The following is a 10322-nucleotide window of genomic DNA, read 5'->3' on the forward strand; positions in this document are numbered from 1 at the left end:
GTCAAAATACAACAAAGTTAAACAATGGAATCCATAATAGACAATGAACAAGAAATCTCAATTAAATTTAAAATGGTGATCAACTGTCACATTAGCTTGTATATTATGCATTTATACTTCCATAAAATTTAGCTCTCCCTTGAATTTTATCATGTTTAAACTCTTTTTATGCTTAATTACTCACCAAATGATTAATATAATGTGTTAATGATAGAACATGATATAAATAAGTTAAGTATGACGATATATAAATTGGGGATGATTTGACGATGAGTTTGGCATTTTCATTAGAGGGAAGAGATAACTCATCACAACATTAGCAATTAGGAAAAGCTGTAGACGCAAAGAAATAGGAAAGGGTAAGTTGACAAAAAGATGGTTATCATTTCAAGAACGTAAAGCGTCCCTGTTTTTACATGGTTAGATTGGGTAGAGAAAACTCGAGACTCTAAATCGCCTCTTTTGAAGGGGTAAAGCTTAAGCAAATAACTAACTAACACTACTTGTCTGTTCTATCCACTCAACCGGTGAAAACATCAAAAACTAGTTCAGACCACATATCGGTAAGTAACATAGGCAAATAGCTAATTGATACAAGGTTTCGATTATCTTTCACATAGAATAAAACGCAAAGAAAAAATGCTTAATTTTTTCTACACTACAAAGGGAACAAGACAGTATTGGCTTTAACACTATCATGAAGAATGCTGTTCTATCTTCTTTTTTCCATCTCCAATTATATCCCTTCCAACAAACGCATTCCCAATGGGTTGAAAGGGAATACAAAGCCATTGAATTAACTGTTAAATTGGTTTTTTTCTAGTTTACTCCATTCTTTCACTCTTGACCTCCACTACACTAGCTCAATAAAAATGCCTTCAACAGTATTTAGTGTATTATATGAGGTGAAAACTTTAGCAAGTGAAATAATATTACAAAGACGAACCTCACAGTATATCTTTCCAACAAGGTCTTCTTTTCTTCAAGAGTAAGTGTCTGGTGCTCAGGAATTAGAACATGGTTTTTTATGTTTACCAACATCTCTGCCTCCTGAAACATGAATCACTTATCTTGATGATTAAGAAGAAAAAGCATTCTAAGACAAAATATAACTATCAATCACTTCAAGCAACTAAACGCGTAAATGTGCATATTGGAAGCCAAGCGAACTCCCTGATTTTCCAAATCAAACAAATAACAGACGTTTCACCCCTAGAGGAATACCAAGTAACCCTTATATGAGTGAAAATGCTAGCAGAATCAATCTCTATCAGAACGCATACCAGCTTCTAATAACATAAAATAGCAGAATCATTCACAACAGATAATTTTTTCTAACAAGTGAAGTCACTATGAACAGAGCGTTGATTTGTTCATATGATGTATAATAGTCTTAAGCCATTCTCTTGTGGATTATGAAGTCAAGTACATGTTATCTAGCCTGGATTAATCCATAATGGCATATAAGCTAGTGTATTAACTTATATACTTGAAAGAGGGCTGTGGATTCTATTATCATTTTTGTTGAATGCCTTGAATTGGACCCATTACAACAGAAAGGACGGGGATTCTGTATGTTGGGCCCAAGCCTGTTAGGGCGTAGCTTAGCACTATATATAGACGCTATGGCAAACCCTATTCTGTAATTCTGTTTTTGCCTCTCCATAATAAAACTGCTCCCTCTCTTCCCCGTGGCCTAGCCAATTTATTGGTGAACCACGTAAATCTGTTGTCTTGTTTTTCGCGTTTATATTTTCTCGTATTATCTCGAATTCCGCATAACAAATTGGTATCAGAGCCTCTCGATTAATCGGTGTTCTTGGAGAATTCGAGATGTCTGCTTTGAACGTGAAAATCGACAAATTCACAGGGAGGAACAGTTTCAGTTTATGGCAGATCAAGATGCGGGCTTTGTTGAAACAGCAAGGTTTCTGGGCGCCGTTGTCGAAAGACAAGAACGCCGTCGTTACTCCTGAGATGGCGATTCTGGAGGAAAAGGCGCATTCGACGATCATGCTGTGTCTCGCGGATGACGTCATCACGGAAGTCTCGGATGAAGAGACTGCTGCTGGTCTGTGGTTGAAGCTGGAGAGTTTGTACATGACAAAATCTCTAACCAACAAGCTGCTTCTGAAACAACGTCTATTCGGTTTACGAATGGCTGAAGGTACACAACTCAGGGAACATTTAGAGCAATTGAATACTTTGTTATTAGAATTGCGTAATATCGATGTGAAGATCGAGGATGAAGATGCTGCCCTAATTCTGTTAGTATCTCTCCCAATGTCGTTTGAGAATTTTGTTCAATCGTTCATTGTTGGGAAAGATACTGTGTCGCTGGAAGAAGTCAGATCGGCCCTTCATAGCAGGGAATTACGGCATAAGGCTAACGGCACAAGTACGGACATACAGCCTTCCGGTCTGTTCACCAGTAGCGGAAAGGGAAGGAAAAACGGCGGAAAGAAAAATAAGCCGATGTCGAAGGGTGCAAAGCCAGATGATGTTTGTAATTACTGCAAGGAGAAGGGACATTGGAAATTTGATTGTCCGAAGAAGAAGAAGCAATCGGAAAAACAATCAGTTTCTGCTGCTGTTGCTGAAGAAGACACCAATTCTGAAGAAGACATTGCCCTAGTTGCGGATGAGCACACTCATCATTCAGATGTGTGGGTTCTCGATTCTGGGGCATCCTATCACATCTGTCCTAGGAGAGAGTGGTTCACGACTTATGAGCAGATAGACGGAGGCAGCATCTCGATGGCCAACAGTTCTGTCTGCAAGGTGGTTGGGACAGGCTCGATCAAGATAAGGACACATGACGGTAGCTTCTGCACATTGAACGAGGTCAGGCACGTTCCATTGATGACGAAAAATCTGATATCTCTCAGTTCTTTGGACAGCAAGGGATTCAGCTGGTCGGGAAAAGATGGAGTCTTGCGGGTCTGGAAGGGTTCAAATCTGATTCTGAAAGGTGTCATGCGTGGTACTTTGTATTTTCTACAAGGTTCCACGGTTACAGGTTCAGCCCATGTTGCATCGTCAGAAGTTCACCAGGAGGATATGACTAAGTTATGGCACATGAGACTTGGTCATATGGGTGAAAGAGGGATGCAAATTCTGTCAAAGGAGGATCTTCTTGCTGGTCATAAGGTTAAAAGCCTAGAGTTTTGTGAACATTGTGTCTTTGGAAAACTACATCGCAACAAGTTTCCAAAAGCCATTCACAGAACAAAAGGCACTCTTGATTATATCCATTCTGATTGCTGGGGTCCATGCCGTGTTGAGTCTTTGGGAGGCTGCAGATTTTTTGTGTCCATGATTGATGACTACTCAAGGATGACTTGGGTGTACATGATGAAGCATAAAAGTGAAGCTTTCCAGAAGTTCAAGGAGTGGAAAATTTTGATGGAAAATCAAACAGGGAAGAAGATCAAGAGGTTGCGAACTGATAATGGGCTGGAATTCTGCTGGTCTGAATTTGATCAATTCTGTAAGGATGAAGGGATTGCTCGACATCGTACAGTCAGAAATACACCACAGCAGAACGGTGTAGCTGAGCGGATGAATCAAACACTTCTGGAGAGAGCAAGGTGCATGCTCTCTAATGCTGGGCTAGATAGAAGATTCTGGGCAGAAGCGGTTAGTACAGCTTGCTACTTGATTAACCGCGGACCACATACAGGCATACAGTGCAAAACACCTATGGAGATGTGGTCAGGAAAAGTTGCTGATTATTCAAATCTGAAAGCTTTTGGTTGTACGGCTTACTATCACGTCAGTGAAGGTAAGTTAGAACCAAGAGCTAAAAAGGGAGTATTTGTGGGCTACGGAGATGGAGTGAAAGGTTTCAGAATCTGGTCTCCAGCAGAAAAGAGGGTTATTATGAGCAGGAACGTTGTCTTTGATGAAAGTTCTCTGCTTAGAACCATTGTGAAGCCTACAACTACGTCAGAAACTGGGAGTCTTGATAAACAGGTGGAGTTTCAAGTCATTCAGAACGAGAGCGATTTGAAAGAACCTGAAGAGGAGGATCAAGAGCCACAGACAGAAACTGATATTCCAGAATCTATGCCATCAGATATCCATCGGAGTATAGCTCAAGATCGGCCAAGGAGGGTTGGAGTTCGGCCACCTACGAGGTATGGTTTTGAGGACATGGTGGGTTATGCACTGCAGGTTGCTGAAGAGGTAGATACATCTGAGCCGTCTACTTACAAAGAAGCCATTTTAAGTTCTGATTCTGAAAAATGGTTTGCCGCTATGGGAGATGAGATGGAGTCCCTACACAAGAATCAGACATGGGATCTGGTCATACAGCCTTCGGGGAGAAAGATTATTACTTGCAAATGGGTTTTCAAGAAGAAGGAAGGGATATCACCAGCAGAAGGAGTCAAGTATAAAGCCAGGGTTGTTGCCAGAGGTTTCAACCAAAGAGAGGGAGTGGACTACAATGAGATCTTCTCACCAGTGGTCAGACATACTTCCATCCGAGTGTTACTAGCGATAGTTACACATCAGAATCTGGAGCTTGAACAACTTGATGTGAAGACAGCGTTTCTACATGGAGAGTTGGAGGAAGAGATATACATGACTCAGCCGGATGGTTTCCAAGTTCCAGGGAAGGAAAATCACGTCTGCAAGTTGAAGAAGTCCTTATATGGACTTAAGCAGTCTCCAAGGCAGTGGTACAAAAGGTTTGACAGCTATATGGTGAAGTTGGGATATACTCGGAGCTCATATGATTGTTGTGTCTACTACAATAGGCTCAAGGATGATTCATTCATCTATCTGGTGCTTTATGTAGATGATATGCTGATAGCTGCAAAGAAGAAGTATGACATTCAGAAGCTGAAGGGTTTACTTAGTGCTGAGTTTGAGATGAAGGATCTGGGAGCCGCTCGGAAGATTCTAGGGATGGAGATCATTAGAGACAGAGAGAGAAGGAAACTTTTCTTGTCACAGAGAAGCTACATTCAGAAGGTCTTGGCGAGGTTTGGCATGTCTTCATCTAAGCCTATTGATACCCCCAGTGCTGCCAATATCCATCTCACTGCCATGTTCGCTCCACAGTCAGAAGAAGAGAAGGAGTATATGTCACGAGTCCCTTATGCCAGTGCCGTAGGAAGTTTGATGTATGCTATGGTCTGTACAAGGCCAGATTTAGCACATGCAGTCAGTGTAGTGAGCAGATTCATGGGACAACCAGGGAGAGAACATTGGCAGGCTGTGAAGAGAATTTTCCGGTACCTTAGAGGTACATCTGACGTTGGTCTCATTTATGGAGGTGATACTCAGTGCTTGGTTACTGGCTATTCTGATTCTGACTATGCTGGAGATGTTGACACAAGAAGATCGATGACTGGCTATGTGTTTACCCTTGGAGGATCTGTCGTCAGTTGGAAGGCAACTTTGCAACCTACAGTGACTTTGTCTACTACGGAAGCGGAGTACATGGCCTTGACAGAGGCTGCAAAAGAAGGGATTTGGCTGAAAGGGCTGGTTAGTGATCTTGGTCTGCATCATGATCAGGCTACGGTGTATTGTGACAGTTTGAGCGCAATTTGTCTAGCCAAGGATCAAGTCCATCATGAGAGAACCAAGCATATTGACGTAAGGTATCATTTTCTGAGAAGTGAGAAGAGAATCAAGGTGAAGAAAGTAGGAACTGCTGATAATCCTGCTGATATGTTCACAAAGCCGGTTCCACAGAGCAAGTTTCAACACTGTTTGGACTTGCTCAACATCAGAAGCTGTTAATTGCCCTGCGGGGCAATTCTGAGGAAGAGGGGGAGGCCTGGCACTATCATAGTGCGTCTGAAGAATCTGTTCGGAGAATTCAAGTCAAGGTGGAGATTTGTTGAATGCCTTGAATTGGACCCATTACAACAGAAAGGACGGGGATTCTGTATGTTGGGCCCAAGCCTGTTAGGGCGTAGCTTAGCACTATATATAGACGCTATGGCAAACCCTATTCTGTAATTCTGTTTTTGCCTCTCCATAATAAAACTGCTCCCTCTCTTCCCCGTGGATGTAGCCAATTTATTGGTGAACCACGTAAATCTGTTGTCTTGTTTTTCGCGTTTATATTTTCTCGTATTATCTCGAATTCCGCATAACAATTTTAGCTTTGAATTAGAATTAGAATTCACTAAATGAGGCACTGTCATCCCTGAACAACCTCTCTCCTTTTCACTACTTTCTGGCCGTGGCGCGGACTTGGCAACCTCATGCCTGCAAGGCATCTTGGATATGTCTGCATCATGGTAGGAAGTAGATTCTTACACTTGACAATTGACTTTGCACTTTATTCTAATTCTAGAAAAAATTGAACATTTATCCTTCGGAAGCTTGAAAATGTCATCAATGGAAATGCCTTGTAAACTTGTCTTTTAAAAAAATAACCAAGAATCCCCTGTTTAATAACAAGCTGCCACTACTTTTAGCATACCACACCACAAATTTCTATCCAATAGATTAGCCATGCAACACAACAGCAAATTGGAAGTAATATAATGAATTTCAACACTACTCCAATGAAACAAATAACTAAAGTGCATCCACCCAAAGAATAAGAATTACAAGAAATCCAGCGGACATGCTTCTGCTCCAAACACAGATCTAGGGTAACGTGAAGTGGCATCATCATTATGCCATTTTGATACAAAGATAGTACACTTATCAAAATGCAAAAGGCATTGTAACAATATACTGTCTCTCTGATTTTGGTGGTCCTATCAGACCAAAATCAAAGAAACCAAATAACAAAAAAACCAAAAAATAAAATGATCACGAAATAAACTAAGCTCCTTAGCTATTTCATAACAATTTTCAATCCTTCGTTCAAGTAGTAAGAACAAACTAAATAGTAGAAATAGTTGAGTAGTCACCTGGAAAACCTCCAAGTGGAACTTTATAGATATTTCACTTATGCAGGTACGAGCAAAGGGAGTCAAATTTTGTTTTACAATCAGGATTGCTTGGAAGACATCTTCTTTTTTCATGCGCTCTGTATAAGTTCTCATGGTCTTAACACCAACCTTTGGCTCCTCCGGGAAGAACACATATATCTGGAATCAAATGGAAATGGCTGAGACATGGGTAGCAAATAAGTCTGAAATCCTCGGGTATGCAATGATACTGTACTAACATACTAGTAGAAAGGAAGTAACTTAAGCCACAAAACCTGAAAAAAAATAAAATTTGTAGCTGGAAAACTAAACCAAACATCGAATATTTCATTAATTGAAGTCTGAGTTACAGCTACCACTCTGAACGGTGAACGCTGAATGCATCATCAGAAAAGGATTGCAGTATGTCATCTTTGTAACAAGAAACTTTACCCAACTTCCTAATCTAAAGGTCAGACTCCTCCAGCGCGGTGGTTAACATTTTTTTATATATATTAGTACATCACAGACAGAAAAACTATATTAGAGACGCACAAAAAACTACTGTTTTTTATTTTTAATAGCTTCTGTTGCAAATAAAATCACTAACGCAAAAAAGAACAGTTCAACGGCAATGGTCTATAAGTTGTTAAAAATTATATAGCATATGTGATACCCACAAATTTCCTTCTTGAAACTCTCAATTTAAACCCAATATTGAGAGAGGCTGATTTTTCATCATAGAAAATTGAAAGCAATGTTCATTTTGTGGCCACTACATCAAATCATAAAAAAGTAAAATCCCATAGGAGAGGGATACAAAATTCTTACAATCCCATGAATAACAGCTAGAGATCAGTTAGAATATGTTCTAATATAGAAACGTAGGTCCAAACGTGATGATGTGAAACTAGCACTTGAAAGGATCATGTATGAGGGGAAGGTCCAAGTGATTGTATCTCAACTTCAATTGAATCACATTAATGTATTTGGTTGCATGACACAGCAGGATATACAACTTTAACAATAAAGAAGATGTACTACAACCACATACACATATCCTCGCTACAAAGCATAAGAGAAAGCAGCCCTCGACATATCCTTTTCTGAAGAGGAACATGATCATACCCCTTTTGTGTTTCCTATTCTAATTTCAAACTTCTAGTTATTGAAAACCTTACCGGTATTCTTTTGAGATAAAGAGGATTTTATAAAGCAAACTAAGCATTATTTTGAATCTTTTCAAACTTCAACAGGTACTTGAGTATAAATTCTTTATTTAATATTAGTGTTGTTAGGGCTAGCTTGCAAACACCTCAACTAATTCACCGGGTACCTATAACTTTCCAGCAACACAGATACCATGTCACTCCATACACCCAGGGCCCAGGCTTAGACAAGAAAAGAAATAATCAAGTTTTTTTTTTTTTTTAACTCTGCTAGAATTTGACTTGTTTTTCAAAATTCATCAACCATTTTTTTTTTTTACTAAAAATCAAACAATATTTAAGCCTAAAACTATCAATTGGTAACTATACAATACAATACTGGCTGAACAACTATGAGAACATGTTGAATGCCTTGAATCGGACCCGTTACAAACAGAAAGGATGTTGGGCCCAAGCCTGTTAGGGCGTAGCTTAGCACTATATATAGACGCTATGACAAATCCTATTCTGTAATTCTGTTCTTGCCTCTCCTTAATAAAACTGCTCTCCCTCTTCCCGTGGACGTAGCCAATTTGTTGGTGAACCACGTAAATCTGTTGTCTTGTTTTTCGCGTTTATATTTTCTCGTATTATCTCGAATTCCGCATAACAGAACAAGTTATCATGGATAAATTATTCCGCTATCACTAAGGTATAAACGGTGGGATAAATAGTGCTTCATTTTAGATTATTGTAACTTATGTCTCACGTCCAAATTCGATTCCTTACAATTTAAAATCAAACTCAACATCATCCTCCCATTATACAAGCGACAAGTTCAAAACACTAATTTTCAAGAATGAAAGATCAGCATGATAACTAATTGCAAATGCAGCTCCAAAGTACAAATCATTATCACATTAAATTAAGGCGACGATATTCCTTGTACTTGTGAATACAATTACGCAGAAATTTTCATACATAGAATGCATATATATAGAAACAAAGAGAACGAAGATAACACACAGAAATGAGAAATTTTACACAGAAACTGAGAAAGTTTCAGCAGAAAAATGAAAAAATAAATAAGGGAATTATATAAAATAAAAAGCACCTGGATAGTATGCATGAAATATTGAAGAAACCTAATTGTAGAGAGCATCAGCGATTACTCTATAATTTTAGAACTTTTTTTCCCTCAAAATTTGACGCGTAACTTTTCAACATCTATTTCCTCTTGCAAGGAAAATTTCAGAAAAATATATGCTTATTTACTTGTCCATATTTTTTTATATATCTATCCATATTTACTTGTTCATTTTACAAATTAAGAAAGGATAATATTTTTTTCTAATATGGCTTTATTCAATTGTAAAAAAAATTCTAGTAATACTAAATTGTAATGCATATTTTTTTGAAATTCACATCAAGATTTGGTAATTTTAAACTCATAAATTAATAGATTTATCAAAAGTTGAATAGTGATGGAAATTATGGTACAATAAGATATTTGCTTAGTTTCTCCTTTAATTTGAATTATAAATAACGACGATATATTTGATCCTAACTATTAACCGAAAATAAGCTTGCTTCATTTGGTATGGCTCTGAACAAAATTGACACTTTAATCATTGTGCCTTTCATTTTTTAAAGAAAAAAGATAGAAGAAGTTTCAGTTACATTTGGATACGTAATTAAATTAATTAATTCATAAATCATATGACTAAATACGTGGACTATGATGTTGAAATTGAACAAATCATTTCAATCTTATATCTGATTAGCTAATACAGTAAATGGATTCTGTCGTTGTCTATTTTAATATAGTAACGGATAATAACGTAATTACCAACAATAACAAATAATTACAACTTTAAATGATCATTCTAATTATTATTAATAGTAATACCTAACAACTAATAATGTCAACAATTTTTTCTTAGGAGCATTAATTTTTGTAGATGAATTATAAGCAACTTATATATTTTGGACCTTTGGTCATGTTAGGCTTACTTTTTTTTGCCAATTTAAGTTCAACCAATTTAGTATTATTTTTCTTTCTTTCCATTAGATTGACATTTTTGCATTTAACTATAGATAAAAGGTGTCAATATAATTTCCGAATTCGTTTAAGTTTAGATGGATTATTGATCCATCCACTTATAAATTTAATTTATTTCAATTTTTTTTTAAAGACTGAGTTAATGTGCGATTTAAATTTACTTATGAAAAATCTTATATTTTCAATTTTTTTTCATCTTCTTATTTGATAAGTATGTTTTTGCAT

The 10322-nt window shown here is 37.6% G+C and overlaps 1 protein-coding gene across 1 annotated transcript; it reads right to left on the bottom strand.

Annotated features, from left to right (window-relative positions):
* Positions 1–360: 360 nt before the first annotated feature.
* On the bottom strand, positions 361–9284 carry LOC107013101 (DNA-directed RNA polymerases II and IV subunit 5A-like). The gene is made up of 3 exons (XM_027915496.1): positions 9150–9284; positions 6888–7067; positions 361–1050 (listed from the first exon to the last, which is right to left on the bottom strand). Exons 1-3 carry the CDS (start codon positions 9195–9197, stop codon positions 889–891), a joined length of 390 nt encoding a protein of 129 aa, XP_027771297.1. The 5' UTR covers positions 9198–9284; the 3' UTR covers positions 361–888.
* Positions 9285–10322: the final 1038 nt, after the last annotated feature.

This window comes from Solanum pennellii, chromosome 3, assembly GCF_001406875.1.
Source record: "Solanum pennellii chromosome 3, SPENNV200".
NCBI lineage: Eukaryota > Viridiplantae > Streptophyta > Magnoliopsida > Solanales > Solanaceae > Solanum > Solanum pennellii.